The following is a 23176-nucleotide window of genomic DNA, read 5'->3' on the forward strand; positions in this document are numbered from 1 at the left end:
CTGCAGTGGAAATGGGCCTATACTGTAGAATGAATGGGCCAGTTATCAGTAGCAAGACCAGCTGACGGCTGTGTACAATTAGCAGTATTTGTCAATCTCCACAGCCCTAGCCATGGAATACATCGTTCTCACAATTTGTGCCAGCCTCTAGTGTTTGGCACCTGAGTGCCCGCATGGCTTCGAAACAAAAACCACCCAATACTCATTGCTATCTTACACAATGAGGTATTTCATCCATACTGGCATGACTACAATGCAACTGCTAATCAATGTCAGTTGGCTGGAACAATCGTGTTAACATTAGCACTACCACTGTCGAAACTGTACTGTCAGGTCCAAGCTAACTGTACCACTGCACACTGCAACAGAAGCTCCTCAAAAGGTAACCATCTAGAAATAGTGGATTTGACGCGCATCATTTCTTTTTAAATCAAGGCTTGGCTGATATCAGTATGTGGACTGTTTTATTACCCTTTGTGCACTGCTGATATTTTAGTTCAACCTTTTGTGCTTCTTGGAAATATGATGCCTTACAAAAGCATTACCAAAATGATCTACTTTGAATTTCACTCACCAAAAATAAAGGGCAAATGTGCTCCTTTCTAGGACAGACGAGAGCTAGCAGAGTATAGTAAAGAATGTCACTCTTTGATTTGTATTTTTTTATTTCCACTAGAAAAGAAGGAAGTGAATGGTGCAAAGAACCCCAACAGACGTTTCATTAAATAAATTTATTTGTTAAAATAATTTAACTCCAAATACAACTGCTGAGTTTGCATTGAGTTCTATGTACAATTTGATTTATTTTGAAACATCATGATTTAAACAACTGACACCTTATAAAACTTGCTGCATTTTTTTTTCAGTTATCAGTTGTAACAGAGCTCAACAATCAACTGTTAAATATCTTTATTCAACTCTAGGAAATCCCAAATTGTCAATGGTTAAGCCTAGTTTTCAAAAACACACTGCAATCATTTCTGGAAACCTCGATCAAGAACTGACAGAGGAATAATGCACATTAGAATTCCTGCAGCTGCCAAATTTGCTTTGTCATGGAGTTGTGTAATTACAGTCCAAGTGGTGCTTCAACTGCACACTGGTGAAAAAACATGCACCCCTCCACCCTAAGATGACAGTAGGCAGCATGTGTTACATAGAAAAGTAAATACCAGTACATTTTCCCACAGACATTAATGGCAATTTTAGAATTAGGAGTGTAGGTAAAAGGACTGCTCTATTGTTGGTCCTATTAGAAGAAAAAGTCCTGAAAAGCTGCTATGAATATTTGCTGGGGGTGGGGGGCGGGGGGTGGGGGGGTACCTTACCTAAAGAAACAAACAAACAAACCACAAAACCTTTAGAACTAATGCTGGTTTGATTAACGTTTGCAAAGGGCAAAGGAGGAATTATTTTCCCCTTCTATTTTCAAAAGAAGTTACAACCATTTATATGACAATATAAACTTAAAAATGCCAGCTGCAGAAAAATACAAAGCTCTATAAGAAAAGCTAAAGAACAGTAGGTCTTTGGATTAAATTATAATATTTTAAGGCATGTTATACCCCCCCCCAAAAAAAAATTACTACCATTGGAATCTGATTGGGATACAAAAATAAGCAGTCGTCCTTAACGAGCTACTCCCAATAGGTATAATGGCACTGATGCACGCCAGTGTGCCCCTAGTGCGCATTTATACATGAGGGAGTGCCACCACTGTGATATGTTTCAGGAAGTTACAGGGTCTATACTTGAAGGGTGTGACTAACCCAGTGGCATGGGTCTAGGAATGCCAAGTGCTCTGGGTCAGAGGGGGGTGACAATCACCTGACTTAATTCTAAGCACAACTTCAGGGTCAGCCAGCGGCGGGGCAGGGATAAAATCTTGATGCAACGGAGACATGTCCAGGAGAAGCCCCTCACTGGAATAGGCTAGAAAGAGGGGAGGGAGAAATCCACACAGGAGCAATGGCACCTCTTGAATTGGCACTAGATAACTGGTGACACAAGACACCCATTTGACCTGTGACTCACTCTGCTGGCCTAAACACATGACATGGGGGCAAAATCCCATGTCAATGTAAGTAACTGCAGCTCTCCTGCCAATTTAAAATATTTTAGCCAAGTCCATCCTTTAATGTCCCACTATAGTAGATTTCCCCAGCATGATGTCCTCCAGTTCTGAACAACAACTCCCATTTTCTCTTACCGCTGGCCATACTGGCTGGGAATCATGGGATTTGTAGTCCAAAACATCTGGTGGGCACCAGGTTGGGCATTAGAACCATGTAAGCAGAACCCAAGCAGCACACAGTATGCCTCTTTAGAATTACACATCACATAAAACTATTACAATTTGTGGGAATACACAATGCTTTGTCTCTAAAAAACAGCAATAAGCATTATCAAGGAAGTACTTTTCTGTTCAAATCCACCACATTATGCAATGACTTCCACATTAAAAGCATGCCCATTATTATTTTTTTACCAAAAATGCTATTTATGTCTTTCAGTCATCTTACTTATGTCACTGTTATGACTGCATAAACTACTTGGCATGCAAGACAGGACCCATGTTTGGAATAAGCAAAAAATGTAATCAATGTTTAGGTTATATCTGTCCATCTCATTTATTTCAATGGTAAAGCTGGTTATTTTCCTAAGAGACAAAGCAATTCCTTCTGAAACCTTTTAGGGACCATGAACTCATGACAATTCCCCTCTCCTCATGCAAGCTATCAATGCGATATGCATTAAGTGTCACAACTCCGTAGGCTGTGCAAGCTGCTTGGGAAGGAGCTACATTTTTCGAGTGGGACCTCATGTTTAGCATTACACTCTTTGCGTTTTTGATTTAAAGAAAAAACCATGCAAGGACTAAGGCAATAGTGGCCTATAATCATCCATCATTTTTCTTAAACTGTTAGAAAGTGAACTAAACTAAACGTGTTCCGCAGTGTCAGAAATAAAGTGGCCCAGTGTTGCCAATATTTCTTTTTAAAAAATGCTTCTGAATTCAGTTTCTTTAGACACACTTTAGATTGCAGGTTGTTTTTTCTGCTGATGGAGGCAAACACCTCAGAACTCAAGTTCATTACAGCATTTGTAGAAAGTCACACACTCACCCACCGACACGCACACAAGACACATACAGGCCTCTCCACTCGTCTACACAAGAAACTACACAGCTACTCCACAAGACTGCAAAACCAAACTGTGGGGTGGTATTTGGACCACAGGCTTAGTGATATTGCATTTTAAAGGCCAAAATCATCCAAAAAAGGTCCAGCTCAACATGATCACTCCAGCATTTCAAACTTAGACATTCTGATTGGAAACTTCCTTGATTGTAAAACATCAGAATAGATATAACTGGTGCTGTTAAGTCATGCAAATTATAAGTATTCCACTGCTATGAAAATTAAGACCAGAGGCTGAGCACCATTTCAAAACAATGTTTCACTCACTATTTGTCACGGCAATAACCAGGGCAACAGGATCACTGTATGGCAGCACCGGACTAGCATGTTAGGCAACTGAAGATAAGAACCTTCTCCTTGCTCATCTATGGAATTACAACATTGTGTATTCAACTTCTGACTCTAAATAACTTGCACAGTTAATTCAATTAACCAGTTGCCAATAGTAAAGCTATAAAATAGCAAATTTGAATTCCATAGGTATCACATCAAAGACGTAGCCCTTAAAGGCAAGAAATAAACTGGTATCCTTAAACTTAAAAATGCAGGGTGCTCAGACAGTCCCCATGAGGTTTCTGCAAAAGGAACATCTGGATACAACATGGCTTCATTTTCCTTACAAGGTGGTACTTGTTAATGTGCTAAAATTTCCTTGTTAGTAAGGCTAAGCAAATTTTTACCCCCATCACAGTTGCTTCTTCCTGTTTCAGTAAAGAGATGAAGACATTTCCCACTTTGTAAACACAGGGTTGTTTGGTTTCTTGACTGAACAGCATCCAAAGCAATCCACCATTTCTGAATACCAATGCAGAATATTTAACACATTCCAGTGTCCCACTATTCTCTTCACAAGCCGTTGATTTTTCAGAGCTCCTCTCTTTACTTTCAAGTACAGGTGGAATATTTTCCTTTTCGCATGATGGGATAATAGAAAAGAATCAAATTTAAAGGGGGTGGGGGGGACCAACTACATCAACTTGCCAATAATCCTACTAACGCTTGTGTCAAAGATGGAATTAGCATATTTGACTGAGTAAACTTGGCCACAAGTGACAAGTCCTGAAATTCAATATGCAGACACATACACTTTGTTAACCTGTATTTATCAGTGGAGAATATGTAGAGTGCAAAGTGTTTTTGCTGGTGCTCTCCCATTCACCATCAACAACAACTTAAAGCAGCAGCTGTTGTCTGACAAAGCCAACATACACTGTTTGTGCTCACCCTGTAAATCTGTTGGCCGTGTCACAGATCTGCAGGTGCAGGAGATGTGCTGCAGGCAAGTGAACCGTAGAAGCTTATCCCAAATTCTTTCACTAAACTGATCAACTTCAATGTTCCGCTTGCAGTTAATGCTGCCACTCCACTTTGGATTTATCCCCCGAGACCCAATTTTAAACCACGAAGCGAAGTAGTCAGTTGTATCATCTTACCAAAAATACAGCAAATCAGGTCCAATTCCATCATTTGGAATGCTATTGTATATTACATGCAGAACAGCATGGATCATCTTTATCTGGCTGAGAGGCATAGTTCATCTGTCTGACAATCTCTGCAAAGAGTTCATCCACCATTGTTTTACTTTTGGCAGAAGTCTCCATAAAAGGACAGCCCCATTCTTCAGCCAGGGCTCTGCCTTCATTTGACGAAACTTCCCTCTCACTCTCCAGGTCCACTTTATTTCCAACCAGGATCACAGGCACCTTCTCATACCTGCAATTAGATACAAAAACAAGGTTGAAGCCCTTTGCAATCTTAAGGAAAACAATAATGCCTAATACAGTATACTGATACAGAATCTTGGATTTGAAAAACGGTACAATGAAGAGTTGGCAATGTGGCTCATTTTGGGGATCTTTAGCTCAGTTTTCTAGCTACTTTCAGCGTTGCTTCACATGATGTTTCAAAATGAAGAACAGAATGTTCACCAGTATATAACCACCTACTGAAATGTTAGTACGTTCCCACAACATGTTTATCTCTAAAGAGCTTCAATAAGGCGGGGGGTGGGGGGAGAGAGAGAGGGGGGGGATAGCTTGGTTCACATGAGCAAAGTGGTTTGGCCATTTATGCCCACACTTTTCTCTATTCCTCCTTGCACCTACTCTCTTGCCTGTTTTCACACACTAGCAACACATCCGGTGGAATTCTATCTGTTATATTTTAGCTGCCCAATCAGAATGAATTTCAGGAACCCCAAAGTTGTATTGAAAAAATATGACTTTCAAGCCGCCTGGCCTCCAAATGGCAACTAGGCATTCTGCTTTGCTAACTGTAACCATGGTTTAAGGAGCCATTTGGTGCCTAGCTTATGTATCTGAGTTTCTAACACTGGTAATGTTGTCACTGCACCAACAAATCACCAGTCAGAAACTGGTGAGATCCAGAGTTTGTTCCCACCCCCAATATGTGCACATATTATTTTAAACTGGAAATCTTTGAAGTGCGTAGAGAAAAGAGGCCATTCCATGTGTCTTCCAGAATAAAGATACAGTGTGCTGAAATGTACCAAAGTGCATGGTGTTCTTGCAGCATTTCAGAAAGCAGAAGTGTTGGGAGACATTTTACATCTGTAGTCATCTATGATTCATGCTTCACTAAATATCTTTATTTTAAAGTAATGCTGCAATGCAGAAATCAATAGAGCCATGGCAAAAGAAGCTGTAACATGAACTTCCTTCTAGCAACACAGTTGTATACAAAGGTTACATGTTTCCACCACAAATGTTGGCATTTTTTTCATAATGTACACAAAACACATGCAATTCGGGGAAATAATAAAACCAGACTTTTTTATGGGTGCCTAAACCTTGCATGCTCACACTTGTTTGGGATTTGCAGATGTTCAACATGCAGTGGCAAGCGAGTTGCTCATGGAGGGGAGAGGTTGTGCTGTATTTTAAAGAAAGGCCGGTTAACCCTGAAGTACAACCACTTTAGTGGAACAATGGGTCAGTGTGCCTTGCTGTTAACCAGAAGGGTGGTGGTTCAAGGCAACCCGGGGACGGCTGTGGGTGGGATTCCTGCATGCAGGGAGCTGGACTAGATAACCCCGGGGGTCCCTTTTGTGAAGATTGTGCAGATAGAATTCTATCACAGATAGAATTCTAAAGGAAGTGTTGTTAGTGTGTGAAAACAGGCAAGATCGAAGGATTCCCAGGCATGCACCTCCAGATGGTGGAGACATCAGGCGCCATCCTGACACCTGGAAATCTTCACTTGGTTGCAAGTGGCCAATAACCAGGTGCAAAATGGCAAATTTTGAAAACTGGTTTGTAACATCACCTAAAAGCCATCATGTACTGCAAAGTGCATAAGGAGGAACAAGCTGCCGTGAAGCTTGTGTTCACTGCTTCCCATGCAGTCAAATTCAGAAGTTTCCATTTATACTTAATCGCAACTTGCTGTGTCATCTAGACTCAGAAATGCAATTCACATTAACAATGGTTACTTTAAATAAGCCAGTTTCCGTAACCATGGTTTAAAAGTTGGCTTGTTTGAAACTAATCATAATTAACATTAACCACAATGGTCTGGACACAACACTAAACCATGATGTGTTAAACTACGGCTTATTAAACTACCGTTTAGTGTTATGTGTGAGCCCAGCACAGCAATTTAATGATAGTTTACCTATCGTTAAAGGTTGCTCATTAATCAAGGTTTATAGTTGGTATATACCTTAGTTAACATTAACCATAGCTTAAGAATTATGTGTGAATCTGGGCCACCTTCTTAACTATGGTTAAAGAGCAGTCACTGCCCAAAAGCAACAGAGCCACGAGTGAACAGTATCAAGAATGTCAAACAGCTCTCAAAGCTTGGCTGCTCCCACTAGTGCTTTTAACAATTCTGTAACGCAATAAACAAAGGTTTAAGTGATAACTTGCCAGACACCTCAGTGTTAACCATGATTTGCTACTAAATCTGGTTTAGGACTGTGTGAACCAAGCCAATGCCACTCTGGTTGGTAAGATATAAAATATGTTTGACTGTACACTACACAACTCTTTTTAGAACATCCTCCAAATACGAAGCATTTCTTAAGCATCACCAGCTTTCTTTGAATCTCTATGTTACATTGGATAGTTACAAATAGTAAAGAATGTTCTGACCCTTTTATGCACAGAGGCTTTCACCAGAGAGGAGAACTAACAGATACTGAATTAAAGTCTACTGATTCTAACGCAATCTCTCATCTTCAGAGAAAAGCAGGGTATTATGATTACCATCCCTCGCCCCAATATTTAAATATTGTGCTGCAGCATGAGGGCTGAGCAGAGCATGTTTAAACCACAATATTTGCTGCCTATGCATGCAAACCCAACTTAGTAATGACAGTTAGAACATTTGAAGACTGCCAATCAGCTATGTACTCTAAAAGAATTACTAGTCTTATTTTTATCAAGAGCTAAACATAAAATTCTGACAACAGCACAGATGTTGATTGATAAGACTTTTCTTTAAAAACAACAACACATTTCATTGAGGAATGATTTGCGGTTAAGTCTTATGTCAAAATCTCTCAGGGATAGAAAGACATAGCATTTCCTGTAAACCTTGAATTTCCCATGAATATCTGAGCTTCAATAATCCACTATAAAATCTCTTGATGTGTGCACATGGAGGGTGGGACTACTGGATATTCAACTTCCCTCTTGAATATCTGATCTTATATCATCTTTGAAGTTCTGGAGTGGGACACCTGCCAGAACTCTTCAGGCAGCCTGAGAATGTTCCTGAATGAGGCTCTGTGCATGTACATGACCCATGTGTTTGACTGCACAGGTACCACAAAGAAGCAGCACATTTCCCAAGAAGTTTTTGGAGGGGTTTGAAGGCCTGGAGAAGGAATGGAGGTCCTCAGCAATCGTAGACCATGTGCAGGATTTCACATGCAGCACTCTGGATTCTACCCTATAGTGGGGACAATAAAGAGTTTATCCAGATGGGCAACCCTCCGGCACTCCAACTCAAGAAGTGTGAGAAGCACGGAGCTAGAACCTAAACATCCAGAGCACTAGTTGTTTCCAGAAAAGACATTATTTTGCAAAAGAATTACATCATCCTCTGAAAAAAACACCACATACAAAATGCCAGCAAACTATCACAAATCAACTGAACAGTGGCTCAAAATCCAGCACATTGCACTAACATCCGCCTCTGAAAATGTCTCTCGTAGAAGACAGGCAGAGGGTTCATTTGATAAAAATCAAATGGCTGAAGGAGAAAAAACAATTCTGAATTGATGCAAGTTCGTTTTTTAATTTTTAAATTTCTATTATAGGAAGACCTCAGTACAAGCACCACTGCTGCTGTCTTAAATATTTCTTGGGAAAACAGCATCAAGGGGAAGGAAATGCTTTGGATTCTATCCACGGAATACCAAATCCCACAAGATACATGGGCTGCATTAACAGAAACTCTGGATCACCCTCGTAGGCAGCATAAAAGCTCTGTTCATTTGTAGGTCAGCTTGCTGTGATGATGCCAATTAGTGTGCACTTTTGTTTACAAAATATCCTGAAAACAAATGGGAAATGTGGTTTACATTTACCCCCTCCTGCACACACCCATTCATAAAACAAACCGTTTCCCCACCTCTGATCAGGTCGAAAAATTCTTTTCACAATCCTCCTTATCCTTCTCTGATGTATCTTACATCTTAGGCTGTGGAACAGGAATGTTTTTCTAGTGCACATCAAACATATTTCTCAATTTATGCCTTGGTTCCCTGAGCAGTTTCTGGTACATAAAAGACAGAGAGGCCACAACTGGAAAATATTGCTTGGGCATAATAAAGTTTCTAGAATCTTCTCTACAATCAGCACATGGAAGTCTACTTTTAAACAAGGACTGAGATTTCCCAAAGAAACACATATTTTATTTCACCTAAGGAAGCCAAGATGCCCAGATTTTGTATGGCACATAAATACATGTGCCAAAAGTAAAAAGCAAAATAGACAGATAATATTGTTATCCAGAGATGACATGCATTTTCACAGGTTTAATGTCAGGAAAATGTATTACAGTGAATTACTTTTTCAGACTTTAACCAACTGGTGGCATATTATCCCCATTAAATAAGGATGCAGAATTTTAGAATTTCAATGCTTTAACATAACTGGAGCAGAGCTTCTTGGCTGCCAAAGCAAATTTGGCTACCAGACATGTAATTTGTAGATATTTATTTGTTAAGAGTTCAACTATCACTTCCTGGAGGGATTGGCCTTAGAGTGAACTTTTATTTAAAATATAACACTGCTAGGAAAACATTTCAAATTCCTAGGACTTAGAAGCCAATATTTAGGAATCCAGGATTTTCCCATATACCAGGCAGCTCATATCAGAACCATACTATCTGCTCTTCTCTTCCTCCCTCACCATGCAATTACTCAGAACATCATAGAAGTGGAATGATCTCATCAAATTGCCCAAATCAAGTTATTTGGTACCTAAAATTCAAGGCTACCAACTATTTTGATTGTGTGTACAATGTACATTATCCACATAGCACCTATGCATACCAAGTGAAAGTGTCTTTCCATTAGGATGAACTGGAACTAAGATACATTTCCGATATAATTCAAAGTCTACTGCAGAAACTATTTTCCCCTAAAACCAATGCCTGGATTTCTACTGCAGTAATTATTTTTTCCAGAAGTGCAGATGTGTTTGGGTTCTATTAATATAGAAAGAAAATTCCAGTTTTAAATGTTCCTATTTGCAATTATTGTACTAATTCTGACTGTGAATAAAATCCATTGATTCACTCCCTGTTCAAAGTCTAGACATGGAGATTTCAGAGTGTGTAGAAGCAAAAACATGGATTTGTTGCCCCATATATTTCAATTCCAAGAAAACATTATGGCCATACAAAAAGCAACCTTTCAAATGTGATAATCCTGACCAAAGAATAGATCAGACCAAAATCTACATTTTAACTACAATGATTTATGTGTATCAGTTAATGCTCCCAACCCTAACTCTTGAAAGGTGCATGGCTGCCACTTCTGCACAAACAATTTTTAAAGTGATCTTGGGAATACAGTGGTACCTCGGGTTACAAACGCTTCAGGTTACATACGCTTCAGGTTACAGACTCCGCTAACCCAGAAATAGTACCTCGGGTTAAAAACTTTGCTTCAGGAGAAAAACAGAAATCGTGCTCTGGCGGCACGGCGGCAGCAGGAGGCCCCATTAGCTAAAGTGGTGCTTCAGGTTAAGAACAGTTTCAGGTTAAGTACGGACCTCCGGAATGAATTAAGTACTTAACCCGAGATACCACTGTAGATACAAGAAGAAGAGTCAGCTGGCTGATCTAGGTATACAAACCTTTTCCAAGGATAAAACAACACATAGGATTCAATGGAAATCTAGGATGCTCTACAACAGGCATAGCAAACTCCGCCCTCCCGATGTTTAGAGACTACAATTCCCATCATCCCTGACCACTGGTCCTGTTAGCTAGGGATGGTGGGAGTTGTAGTCCCAAAACATCTGGAGGGCCAAGTTTTCCCCATGCCTGCTCTTTAACCACCATATTATGTGATTAAGCAATGCCACTACAACCTTCTAATGCAGTGGTTCCTACTGTGGATGCACTGTTTTTCAAAAGCCAAGCCATAGACCCTCTACCTTTGAAATTTTAGATATCTCTATGGTAGTTCTGGTTATGTGAATGGTGCCATGGACCCCCTGGGGACCACCAACTGGGAACCGTTGTTCTAATGCATAAGCTAGCCTTCCCAAACTTGGCTCTATCTAGATCAGTGTTTCTCAACCTTGGGCCTCCAGATGTTTTTGGCCTACAACTCCCATCATCCCTAGCTAGTAAGACCAGTGGTCAGGGATGATGAGAATTGTAGTTCAAAAACAGCTGGAGGCCCAAGGTTGGGAAACACTGATCTAGATACTCTGGACTGTCCCAGCCCACACAGCAGTAAATCAGGCATAAGGAAAGCTGTCATTTAGTTGCAACTTCTTACTATTCACCCAACTGTTCACCATTTTTGTTGCTTCGCATTATACAAATCTAGATGGCGTAGGTATATAAAATTATTCCTGATGTGGAGAAAGTGGTTAGGGAGAGATGCTTTTCTACCTCTCAGAAATACTGGAACCTTGGTTTCTCCAACGAAGATGAATGGTGGGAAATTCCGGACAGGCAAAAAAGGTGCTAGTTCACAGAACACATAATTAAAATTTAAGAATCCATTGTCAAATTATGGGGTGGTGTCTATCAACTAAGATATCTCTAAAATGGAATTAGGCAGCCCTGTTTAGGGAAGTTTTTTTAAGTAGTTGATGTTTTATTTTTTAAAAAATATTTTGTTGGGAGCAGCCTAGAGTGGCTGGGACAACACAAATGGACAGAACATAAATAATAAAATTGTTGTTGTTGTTGTACTATTACTATTGTTATTACTGCTATAGGTTACCTCCAAGACCAGAAGCAGCACGACTCTAAACACCAGTGTCCATGGAACATCTGCAGGAGCAACTTATTGCCCTCCTATTATATTTGTGGACTTCCTAGTGACATTTGACTGATCCTTGTGAGAAATGGGTGCATTAGTTAGGTCTTGGGTCTGATCCAGAATACATATACTTACACTGTAGGAAGTCCCTTTTGTCCCACCCTACCCCATATATAAAATGGAATTACAGAGCGTCTCAGAATTCTGATGACATCTTTGGCTCTACAACAATGTATTTACTTATTCTCCAGAAAAATAGTTTAGGTTATAATGTTTTCCCATACTCAATCTTTCCCAAACACCTCATTACAAAGAAGATTTTAATCTGCTGTGCCAAAAAGCCATATAGTGTTTGGAACACCTCTCAACGAACCACAAAAATGCTTTCTGGGAAAGTGCAAGCCTTAAGGGGGGGAAATCTTATTCCGATAACTGTACCAACATTTTAAAACTCAGTTTCACTGCAAATGCTGTTCTAGCATGCAAGTGATGTGTCAAACTCTACCTAGTAATTATAAATGATATCTGCTCCTTCTCCTACAAAACACTTCTTAATCTGTGCTTCTGTAAGCAAAGTACTTTTTGAAGTAGTCACCTGCTGTTTTATTCTGTTTTTTTAACCCCACAATTTAGAAAGGGTTAACAGTTGAGCCAGGTTCTCTTAAGGTAGAATTCTTTAGAAACCTCTCCTCTTAATCTCCTTATGTGCAAGTACTGTACTGGCAAAAAACTGTTGACTCGCCTTTTCATTATAATTTCCATTTATTTCTCAAGACCGTTTCTATGGCTTGAACCTGTTAGACTCAACAATATCCATGTTGTTAAAACCGAGAATTATTATTTCTGTAATGAAAGACATTGAAAAATGATTTGAAAATAAAAAATAGAATTTTCAGGTACTTAGAATGTACATTTCTTTTTAAAATCTGTAGTTTATGGGGAAGAATAAATTACCCATAATGAGAAAATATTTTGCAAAGAATTCAAGGAAAATTTTAATTAACCAAAATTTGTTTAAACCAAGTTTCCTATTTCATTGGGAAAGTTAGACTTAGGACTGGATCAAAGTTTAAGTGTACACAATAGGACTGGCAGAAGCTGCTTTCTGTGTCCCTCTCCTTCCCACAGCAGTTGACCCTGCAAAATGCTCTCCTGAAAATGAGGGAATCTGCCAAATAGGGTGATCTGTTGTGAAGAACTGACAGGTTGCCTGAAAACTGGACGCCTACTGTAGGCAGGAAGGGACAAGAATTCAGTTTCAAAAAGTCCCCGAATGCACTTTGGATCCAGCCTGGTGTTCCTAGTGAAACCCATCAGAACGAAGTTCAACTTAGTTTGGTCCCAACCCAACATCATTATCTCTAACTTCTGAACCTTTCGGCATTTAAAATAAAGATATGATGGAGGTTTCAGACAATAACTGGGCCAAACATAGGCTGAACATTGAATGTATTCTGGAAGCTACTAGGGCTCTTTCTTTTTTTAAAAAAAAATGTTGAAATGACAGTAGGACCACAAATGAATTAGCTTAGCTGCTTTTGCCCCAGCAAGTCTCCAGCTGCAGGTGGGAAATGAATAGTGAAATCTTCAAAACATCACAATTAGCAGCACTTTCTCCAGTCTGTAGAAGGGGAGTATATTAGTGTCCTAACCACTTACTGGATCACGCTGCAACATGAAAATACATCACATGTGTATTCTTATCTAATATCATAGATTCATAGAATCGTGGAGTTGGAAGGGGTGATCTAGTGAAATTCCAAGCAGTGCCGGAATCTTTTTGCCCAACACAGGGCTCAAAACACACAACCCTGAGATAAAGAGTCTCATACTCTAAGTTATCCCTAGTCAGCTCAAAATCTTAACAATGCCTGCAACCTTGGCATTCTTATGATCTGAGCTATCCAGGCTAAATTTTCTGCCCTAAATTTGTTGTTGTGCTTTTTCCTTTAAAAGATTCCTGCCCATGTTACTGTCGCTTGCTATCTTCGGCTTCAGAACTAAGCATTCTCAATTATAGACTACGGGGTGGATATCTTGCCAAGAAAGGCGGAGGTACTACAATACTACATCTGTAGTTTTAGCAGGACAAGATACAGGTTCAGCAGATGTCTACTTTTTACTACAATTGGTATCGAAGGTGATATTTCAAAGACTGACAATCTTTTTGCAAGTTTCGTGAAAGACAAGGCACAAAGTTTTGGAGATTTAGTTGCCCAAGAACCAACATTTATGACTCTCTTCAGGTTGCAGGATGTGGACTGAGTGTACATAACTTGAACTTTCTCCTCTAGATATACGGTTACGTAATTTTTCACTCTGTGAAAATTACGTAGTGTTTCCAAAACACTAATATCATGGTCACTGGGATGGAAACACATGGTAAAATAGTCTCATGATAATTTCATAACATGCCTGGAAACAAAAACACCGAACACTTCTCAATCCACATCTTAACACAGAATAATGATTACTTGAATTAGCCTGAAATCAGCACTGAGATTTACAGCAAAGTCCATTCTGTGGTTCATTCTATTACAGTAGTTTGAGCATGATTACTGCTAAAAGATGTGTAGACTGACATGGATGCTGCAGAAGACATTCCACATACGATCTCTGTATCTGCCAAATTGCACGGAAAGTCTCCAAGCCAGCAGGAAGAACACTACCCCCAAGGAAGCATGCAAACTGGCAGATTCAGATAGGAACCCCATTATTCTTGTTATGACATCTGTGAGGAAGTAATGGAGGGCAGCTAGAGTTGGTGAAAAACAAAGCACTGTGTAACTAGTAGAGCTCACTTTATTGACACACGTTGTTCTGTTGTGATGCAACCTGTGTTTCAAAATTTCAAGTAGTGTAATAAGACAACACAAAAAATAGCAAGTTCTATACACTTTTCCATGGACCTGGAAAGTGTCACAACCTGTTTGTAATTGCATTGCCTGGTGCACAGGCAGTGGGCTTTTTCAGTTCTACTAACAAGAACCTTTGACTAGTCTCACTGGAGTTCTTAAGTTGATATTGCTTGAAAATATCCACCCTATTTGGGGAATGGGGCATATGAGCATACATGGGAGCTGCAATAGCAATCAGTCATCTGGATTCTGACACTGTCTCATATACTATGATTGGTTAGTTTTGAGGATGACAGATCCTATCAAGTCTCAAAACTTGATGCTAATTCATCTTTTAAAAATAGCATATAATCTAAGTTTAAAAAATAGCCACAGAATTTCCTCAAAAGATTTCAGTCAAATTCCACAGATTGATGGCTTTCTGTTCTCTACTGGAACTGTGGAAATGTCAAAAAACCCACAGATCATGTATCTTTACAATGTTTATCAGATATACGTGGACAAAAATACAGAATGAAAAGGAACCAGGTATCACACATGCAGGACAGCATAGCATTTTAACCAGAAGCATAAATGGCTTAAGCTTCCTTAGTCTGAAACCACTGCTCATCCCAAGGTCAGTAGTATTTTGTAGAAAACAGAAGAAAACACATGAAGAAAAATCAGTAACTATATTGGTATTTCATTGGTATTTCAAATACAGACAGCCTATGATTAAATTTATTTGTAAGAACAGTGGTACAGATTAGCTCTGTAATTCCCAAGTGGTTGGCCCATTAGTAGACCACACACAGTTGGGGGTGGATTCTGGTGCCCAGGAAAATGGTGGTGGTGCTTATTCCAGCAGAACCAGGAAGTGAGTTCAGAAGATGGCAAAAGATGTTCTGCCTGGTAACATACAGGCTACATTGGTAGGTTATTTGGTCATCATTTCTCTGCACACTTCCCTAACAACAGAGGGATAGCGGGATTATCTTTTCCCCACCGTGAACTGCTTGTTCTTCCTTGTACTTGCTTTTATCTAGGTATCTAAAAATGTTTCTAACCATGGGAAAAACAACAACTATCCCAGTTGTACATCTTCTACTAGTGAATGATGAAGACAAAGCTTTAAGGAAAGATATATTCCATTTCTGGATCTGGGACAGGGGACAGAAGAGTCATTAATAAAATGTCACCAATTGGTCACATTAACAACATAATGCAATATCATCTTAATAAACTAAGGGAGCCCATCTATTCTGATTGGAACAGTTTGGCGGTTTGAAAAAAACTATGTCCATTGGTACTGCCACCAATGGAATTTCAATCATAGTAGAAAAATCACAGTTAACAACTATTGCTTACAATTCTATTTCCCTCAAGGAATAGATTCCACAACATATCCTGGGAGAGATTAATGAATTCCAGAGATAGCATCACCAGCAGAGTCATAGGACCAAAATACCCCACAATTACGTAAAAATAAATACATTTACAGATGTGCCTTAAAAATGGTGTGTTAAGATTAGGAAGGAATTTTATACTGTAATATCTGTGTTTTCCTCTCCTGCACTCCCAATCCTAGAGCTGCTATGGGAGACATTATGCTGGACATGACAATCATATGCTTAAAGGCTATGGGTTAATGTAGATTAGATATTGTGCCTAAAACTACTGTTGTTAATATAATAAATGTTGTAACTTCTAGAGAAAAGGACCATGGTTTCCCAGCCCCCTGTGCTTGTCTGTTCCTGCCGACTTTCAAATGAGGCAAATAACACTCTTTCTTGTGAGGAGGCTTGGATGGCAGGAAAACTCACCATGCTTAGGGTTTGGGAATATGCTCCTTTAAACCAGATGCAATTCTTTATATGGGGCAGAGAATACAGGTGCCACTGCCTCCCCACTGTATGGCGTGCTCTTCACTTGAACAAGACTAGCTGTTTCATTCAATTTATTTCTTGCCCCAGAGGCATTTTGTCTGCTCAATTGTACTAGACTCTACTGAGTATGTGGATCATCTGCCTCCCCACTGTGCTCTTCTCCAGACTTCAGAGTCTATGTGAAATCAGAATTGAGGATACCCAAAGCAAGACCTTCTCTACAGTTGCACTACAGAATTTGCTCCCCAAGGAGGCCCACCAGGTACAACTCTTATATACATTCATAAGCTTGTCAACACCATTTTTAATGGCTGGGCTTTTGGTAAACTGCAAGGCCTGCACCTTTTTATTTTACTGCCAAGATATGGTTTGCATTCGGTTACTAAGTTTCAAACTTTGAAGTTATTGAAGTATTTTATTGCTTTTTAACAGTTATCTTTCTTGTTCATTTTGAACTGCACTGGGCATAGTACAGTACTGTGAAATAGCAGCAAAGAGGCTTAAGAGAGTAATCTTTCAGTATTTAGACATGAGCAGATTCTATCATAATGCAAGAGGTTGGACCTTCAAAACCTTTTCAGCACTTAACGATTTAGGGCTGATTTTAAAGCAGATTAAGGCATCCATCTAGACGTGCAGACACTGAAATAAGCTGATGCTGACAGGCACATCAATTATCATTTAAAAATTCCGCAGTCTTAATACTAATAATTATGAGGAATTTTTGAAGAGATGCAGCTTCTGGAAATATATTTTTCATGCTGATTAGGATGTCAAAGATCTTGCCTGAATCGCTTCAGTATGAAGAGTCAAAGAGTAAAGCTTTTTTCTAATGCCATCTTATTAAACCTTGCCAAAAAAAAAAGTAAATTAACAACCAGAGAATCAAGGAAACACCCCAATTTGATCCAGCCGAATGGAACACCCCCATCAGGACACTGGCTCCAATAATACAAGGAAAGATAGTGTTTACTATGGGTAAAAATATTTTTAGTGCTTTTAGGCAGAGTTAAGTTGTTTTCAGAAGTAGAAAGTAAGAAATCCCAAACCACTTGTCTGATGTATAGTTGGAGAGATGGGCATCTGTTATGTACATGTGAATAGGCAACAATACAGACAGAGAGAATGCTTCTATAAAGCAGAAATCTAGGCAACAAGAACAGGATATAATAGGTGTACTTTATATTCAAGTTGATGTGTGGGCACATGTACAAAAACAAAGGAAAGAGGAAGGTGTATTAAGGAACATGCAAGGTAACCAGCATGGTTTATGAGTGCTGAAAGCCTAGATAAAGAAAGCTGGAGGTGAATATGCCAATGTTGCAGTCAGGACTTGCAGAAGTTGTGCAGGCTGTTGGGAGAATGCAACAGAGAGCTCCAGAAGTGGGTGGAATGAAGAACTGAAAGCTCTGTGCATGGGAACGGAATTAAAGATAGGCAAGGCAAGGGCACTGAGGACAGACAGATCTGGAAGTAAGACACCATGTGGAAGACACCCGAGGACACCAAAACCTGCATTCCTGTACCCGTGAAAATCTACGAAAGCAAATATATATATATATATATATAGTGGGTTAACAGGAATGACAAGATTTCTTACCAGGTTCCCAAGGAAGGATGCAGTGTATGATACTAACTGGGCATGCAATTACATTCTGGCAGCACACAAAGGGCAGGAAATTGGTTGACATACTGAGCAGGGGATGCAGGTTTGGTTGTTAAGAGGTAGGCAAGTCTCGCTGCAGGATCTAGAGAGCGCTACCTGCAGGCAGGGAGGGGGTGAAGCTGAACCAGTCAGGATGTGTGGGATTGGTCTGAGGGATGGTAAGGTTTTGGGTTTTTTTGCCAGGGCAGGTATGTTTTGACACCTTAAGCGAGGGCAGAAGGGCCCATCTGGAGGAATAAGGCAGAAGGAAAGGGTGCTGGATGAGGGTCCCCGGTCCTGGAAGAGGAGCCTCAAGGATGGTAGAGAGCTCCCTGCAGAGCAGTCAAGAGGAGAACTGCTGGGCAACAGGCAAAGAGGGCTAGGTGGGAGCAAGGCAGAGGAAACAGGGAAACGCAGAGGCGGCAGGAAAACGGGGATTTGGGTGAGGTTTTTTGGGGGGAGAAGCGAGGGGTCTCTCCTAGCCAAGGCGGGGTCTCTCCCCCCCCCCGCCCCCATCCTCACCTCTTGACGCGGATGATCTGGTCTCGCATGGGGCGGATGTCCTGGAAGCTCTGCTGGTTGACGAGGCTGTAGACCAGGATGAAGCCCTGCCCGTTCTTGATGTACAGGTCCCGCATGGAGGCGAACTGCTCGGTGCCGGCCGTGTCCAGGATCTCCAGCACGGAGGGCGAGGCGTCCACCTCGATCTCCTTGCGGTAGAAGTCCTCGATGGTGGGGTCGTACTTCTCGATGAAGGTGCCGGTGACGAACTGCACGGTCAGCGCCGACTTCCCCACCCCGCCCGAGCCCAGAACCACCACCTTGTACTCGCGCATCCTCTTCCCGGGCCGGGCTCCGCCGAACCGCCTCGCCCACCGGCCGCCTCAGACGCCGCCGCCGCCGCCTCTTCCTCGGGCGCTCGCTCACCCGCCCGCGGCCGCCACCGCCGCCGCCACCTCCGGCGCCGCCATGGCTGTGAGGGAGCGCGAAGGGAGGAGGCGGGTGGGCCGCTCCCGCAGCCGCAGCTGCCCCTGGGCGGCGCTACCGGTCGCCGCGGCCGCCGCCTTCACGGGCCGCTGCTAATGCGGCGGCGGCGCTCCCGTTGCTGCTGTCGGCTGCCAGCCGCGGCGGACGCCCCGCCCCCTCATTCCTCGTAACCAGGGGAACCACCAACCGGGCAGCGCCGGAGCGCCGCGTCACGTGCACGGCAGCCGCGCGTCTCCGCCAATCGCCGCTTTCAGGGGAAGTTGAATGACACACACGCAGAGAGAGAGAGAGAGAGAGACACAGACACTCTCTCACACACCCTCCCCACCTCGTCCTCCGCCCTCTCCCCACGTGACCAGCTCTCTTCGCCTTCCCGCTGTAGCCTAGGAAACAGGAGGCCCGCCTTGCCCTCGTCGGATTTGGGAGGGCACGTGGCTCCGGACCAACCGGAGCGCGAGCCCCCCCAAAGTCGCGCGCGCGCCGCGGCGGCGGCCCAATCGGAAGCCGGGGTTCTGTCGCTGCTGGGAGACGCGGTGGGAAAGAGGACTCTGACTGGCTGGCTGGCGGACGGGCGGGCGGGCTCCTTCCCCTCCCCCGCCCAACGGTCACTTTTCCCTTAGGCGGCCTCTGGGCCTGGCAGGAAGGAGAGGGGTTTTCCCTCACGGGGGCTCTCAACCCTTCCCTACTGCCCTGTTTTCAAAAGCCCAGTCCTCTGTGCTGCGCCGGCAAAAAAGAGAGGCTTTTTTGTTTGTTTATTTCTTACGAAGTTCCTTATAACTTTAGTTGGTTAGCCCTGGTAACACCCGAGGTTCAATCCCCGTGCATACTCCTGCTTTCACGGGGTTAGGCTGGATGACCCCTGTGGGTCCCTTCAAACATGATTCTGTGCCAGCTTATTTTAGCATAGGTCTCCAGGAAGGCAGCTCACGATATGAGAATAATAAAGCGCAGTGAGGTAAAATAATCAGAATTAGCGAAGGCGGCAGCTGTCCCTTCATCTGCCCCCTTAACCTGGACAGGGATAACCCAGCTACTACTGTCTATGATCTGGTAACCTCAAGGTTAGATTACTGCACATAGTGCTGCATCTGAAGATGGTTCGGGAATTCAGCTGCCGGGTTGCTCACCAGAGCAAGAAAGTCTGAGCATATTACACCGATCCTCGTCCGACTGCACTGGCTGCAAATTAGTTCCGGGCCCAATTCAAAGTGCTGATTTTAACCTATTAAGCCTTAAATGGCACAGGACCGCAATACCTCAAGGACCGCCACATTCCATATGAATGTACCCAGACCCTGAGATCATCTTCTGAGGCCCTTATTTGTGTTCCCCCTTGAGAGGTCCAGAGGGTGGCAACACGAGAACGGGGCCTTCTCTGCAGTGGCTCCCCGTCTGTGGAATGCTCTCCCCAGGGAAGTTCGCCTGGCACCTTCATTGATTGACACCCAATGGCTTTTTAAAATGTGTTGGGGAGGGAGGGGAATTATTATTTATTTTATTTTAGTGTATTTTGTGTTTTTATATTTTGGTTTAACTTGGAACTGCCCTAAGACCTGCGAGTATAGGGCAGTATACAAATTTAATAAATAGTAATTATTATACAGGGTGATGTACAGACTAACACGTGTGTGTGTGTGTGTGTGTGTGTGTGTGTTTGTATGCAACAGGCTAAGCAACCTGTTTTACTTTTGGAGCTGGAATATAGCACATAAGAACAGCAGTATTTGCTGCATTCTTTTTTTTCTTTTCTGCAGGTTTGGTACCTGCTAGAAGACAGAGAATGGAGCACAGAGACAGGATCTAGAGATATCTCCAAGTTTTGGAATTGACCTCTCTTCAACTCCTTAAGCACTGACATAATACAGTGGTGCCCCGCAAGACGAACGCCTCGCAAGACGAAAAACCCGCTAGACGAAAGGGTTTTCCGTTTTGGAGGCGCTTCGCAAAACGAATTTCCCTATGGGCTTGCTTCGCAAGAAGGAAGCCCATAGGGAAATCTCCGGGGACCTCTTTTAAATGCTAGCGGTGGGGAGCCAAGCCTTTCCCCCCCCCCTCCGGTCTTCAGAAGAGGTCCAGGAAGGCCGGTGGGGGCCGAAAGGCTTTGCTCCCCACCGCCAGCATTTTAAAAGCAGTCCGGGATAGCAGGGAAGCGCTTCCCGCTATCCCGGATGGCTTTTGAAGGCAGGCGGGGGGGAGCAAAGACTTTTGCCCCCCGCCCGCCTTCAGAAGAGGTCCTGGGCAAAAGTCTTTGCTCCCCCCTGCCTGCCTTCCCGGGAGAGCGGAGAAACGCAGCACGTCTCTCCGCTGTCCCGGACGGCTTTTGAAGGCAGGCGGGGGGGGGGGAGCAAAGACTTTTGCCCCCCGCCGGTCTTCAGAAGAGGTCCAGGACCTCTTCTGAAGGCGGGCGGGGGGCAAAAGTCTTTGTCCCCCCTGCCTGCCTTCCCGGGATCGCCCCGGGACAGCGGAGAAGTCCCTGCTGTCCCGTGAAGGCAGGCGGGGGGGAAGCAAAGACTTTCGCCCCCCGCCGGCCTTCAGAAGAGGTTGGGGGACAGACTGTCCCCGGACCTGGTCTGAAGGCAGTTTCAATAGGAACACATTAATTGATTTTTAATGCATTCCTATGGGAAACCGTGCTTCGCAAGACGAAAAACTCGAAGACGAAAAGACTTGCGGAACGAATTAATTTCGTCTTGCGAGGCACCACTGTACAGTATTGCTCTCATTATTGAGAACCGTTTCAGTCTGGCTTCAGGCCTGGTATGGGCAGTGAAATGACACCCTGAATGATGTCTTTTATTGGGAAAGGGACAGTGGAAGTGTGACCTTGTTAATTTTCCTGGGATCTCTCAGCAACATTTGATACAGCTAACCCATGGTATCCTCCTGAATTGGCTCTGTGGTGTGGGAGCGAAAGTTACAGTGTTTAGGTGGTTCTGCTTCTGCTTATAGGACTACTTTCAGAGAGTAGTAGTGGAGGACTTCCTGGCCTCATGGTAAGTATGCTGTGGAGGGTTTATTCTGCCCCTATACTCTTTATCATGCATATGAAGCTGCTGGAAGCAGTTTGCAGAGTTTAGAAGAATGAGGTGCCATCAGTATGTTGATGACATTCAGCTGCATTTCTCCATATAATTTGAGTCAGGTGAAGCTCTGCAGGTTCTTGTTCAGTTCTTGGGGGCAATACTGGTAGGATGAAAGCCAAAAAGCTGAAGCTGAATCCCAACAAGAAAGAGATTCTGTGGATTGGTGGATCCTAGGTCCAGAAAATAGGAATATGGCCTTTTCTGGAGATACTCCCCCTGAAGGTTAAGGTATGTAGTCTGGGAATACTTCTCAATTCCACTTTGTTGCTGGAGGCTCAAGTGACCTTGGCATGCAGTGTCCATTTCTAATTATGGTTATCTTGCCAGTTTTTGCAGGACAGCCTGACCAATGTAAGCCAGTAACACAGTAACCTACCATTTAAACTATTGTAATGAATTCTGTGTGGGGCTGCCTTTGAAAATGCCGGTAGTTCATAGATTGCAGCTAGTGTGAATGCAGCTGCTACAGAGGCCTGATGGGTCTCATGTATTTGAAAGAACCATGTGATATACTTGTAAGTTCTGTACTGACTACTTGTTTTTCTGCTGGGCCCAATTCAAGACAATAGTTTTGACTTCTAAAGCCTTGAGCAATTTAGGACTCTGTTACTTGAAGGAGTTCCTCTTCCTATTCTCTCCTGCCCAGTCTTTGAGATTGCCTGGATAGGCCCTCTTAGTAATACTGTCAGGTGTGGAGGTCTATGGGTCAGGGACCCAATGGAGAGGTTTCTCAGCTGTAGCACCCCAGTTATGAAATCTCCCCCCCCCCAAGCTTTGGCTGGCTAGCTTACCCTATCTGTGTTTCAGTACCAGATAAAAATATTCCTTTTCAGAACAGTACTGTAGGAGTGGCATATGTAGTGCAGCTTTTCCTGAAGTGGATTCTGTTTTATCTTTGATTGCTTTGTGTTTTGTATGTATTATAGTGTTGTAATCTGCTCTGGACTCTGATGAAAGGTGATATTTATTTATTTATTATTTATTATAAGTTTATTTATATAATTATTATACTTGTTGTGACCGACTCAAATCGTAGGGCACCCTTAAAACTAATTCAT

General features: G+C 42.6%; 1 protein-coding gene and 2 long non-coding RNA genes across 3 annotated transcripts in view; 1 reads left to right on the forward strand and 2 right to left on the reverse strand.

The window, feature by feature from the left end:
- The window catches only part of LOC310844127, a 249647-nt gene that overhangs the window by 199091 nt on the left and 27380 nt on the right, over nucleotides 1–23176 (forward strand). The gene's annotated exons all lie outside the window — the stretch shown is intronic.
- RAP2A (RAP2A, member of RAS oncogene family) lies at nucleotides 717–19176 on the reverse strand. Its single transcript, XM_083737894.1, has 2 exons — nucleotides 18571–19176; nucleotides 717–4913 (listed from the first exon to the last, which is right to left on the reverse strand). Exons 1-2 carry the CDS (start codon nucleotides 18882–18884, stop codon nucleotides 4676–4678), a joined length of 552 nt encoding a protein of 183 aa, XP_083594020.1. The 5' UTR covers nucleotides 18885–19176; the 3' UTR covers nucleotides 717–4675.
- LOC310842676 lies at nucleotides 13154–17851 on the reverse strand. The gene is made up of 2 exons (XR_014563296.1): nucleotides 16554–17851; nucleotides 13154–16501 (listed from the first exon to the last, which is right to left on the reverse strand). It is a non-coding gene; the product is annotated as an uncharacterized lncRNA (long non-coding RNA).

This window comes from Podarcis gaigeae, assembly GCF_964106915.1.
Source record: "Podarcis gaigeae genome assembly, chromosome: 4".
Classification (NCBI taxonomy): Eukaryota; Metazoa; Chordata; class Lepidosauria; order Squamata; family Lacertidae; genus Podarcis; species Podarcis gaigeae.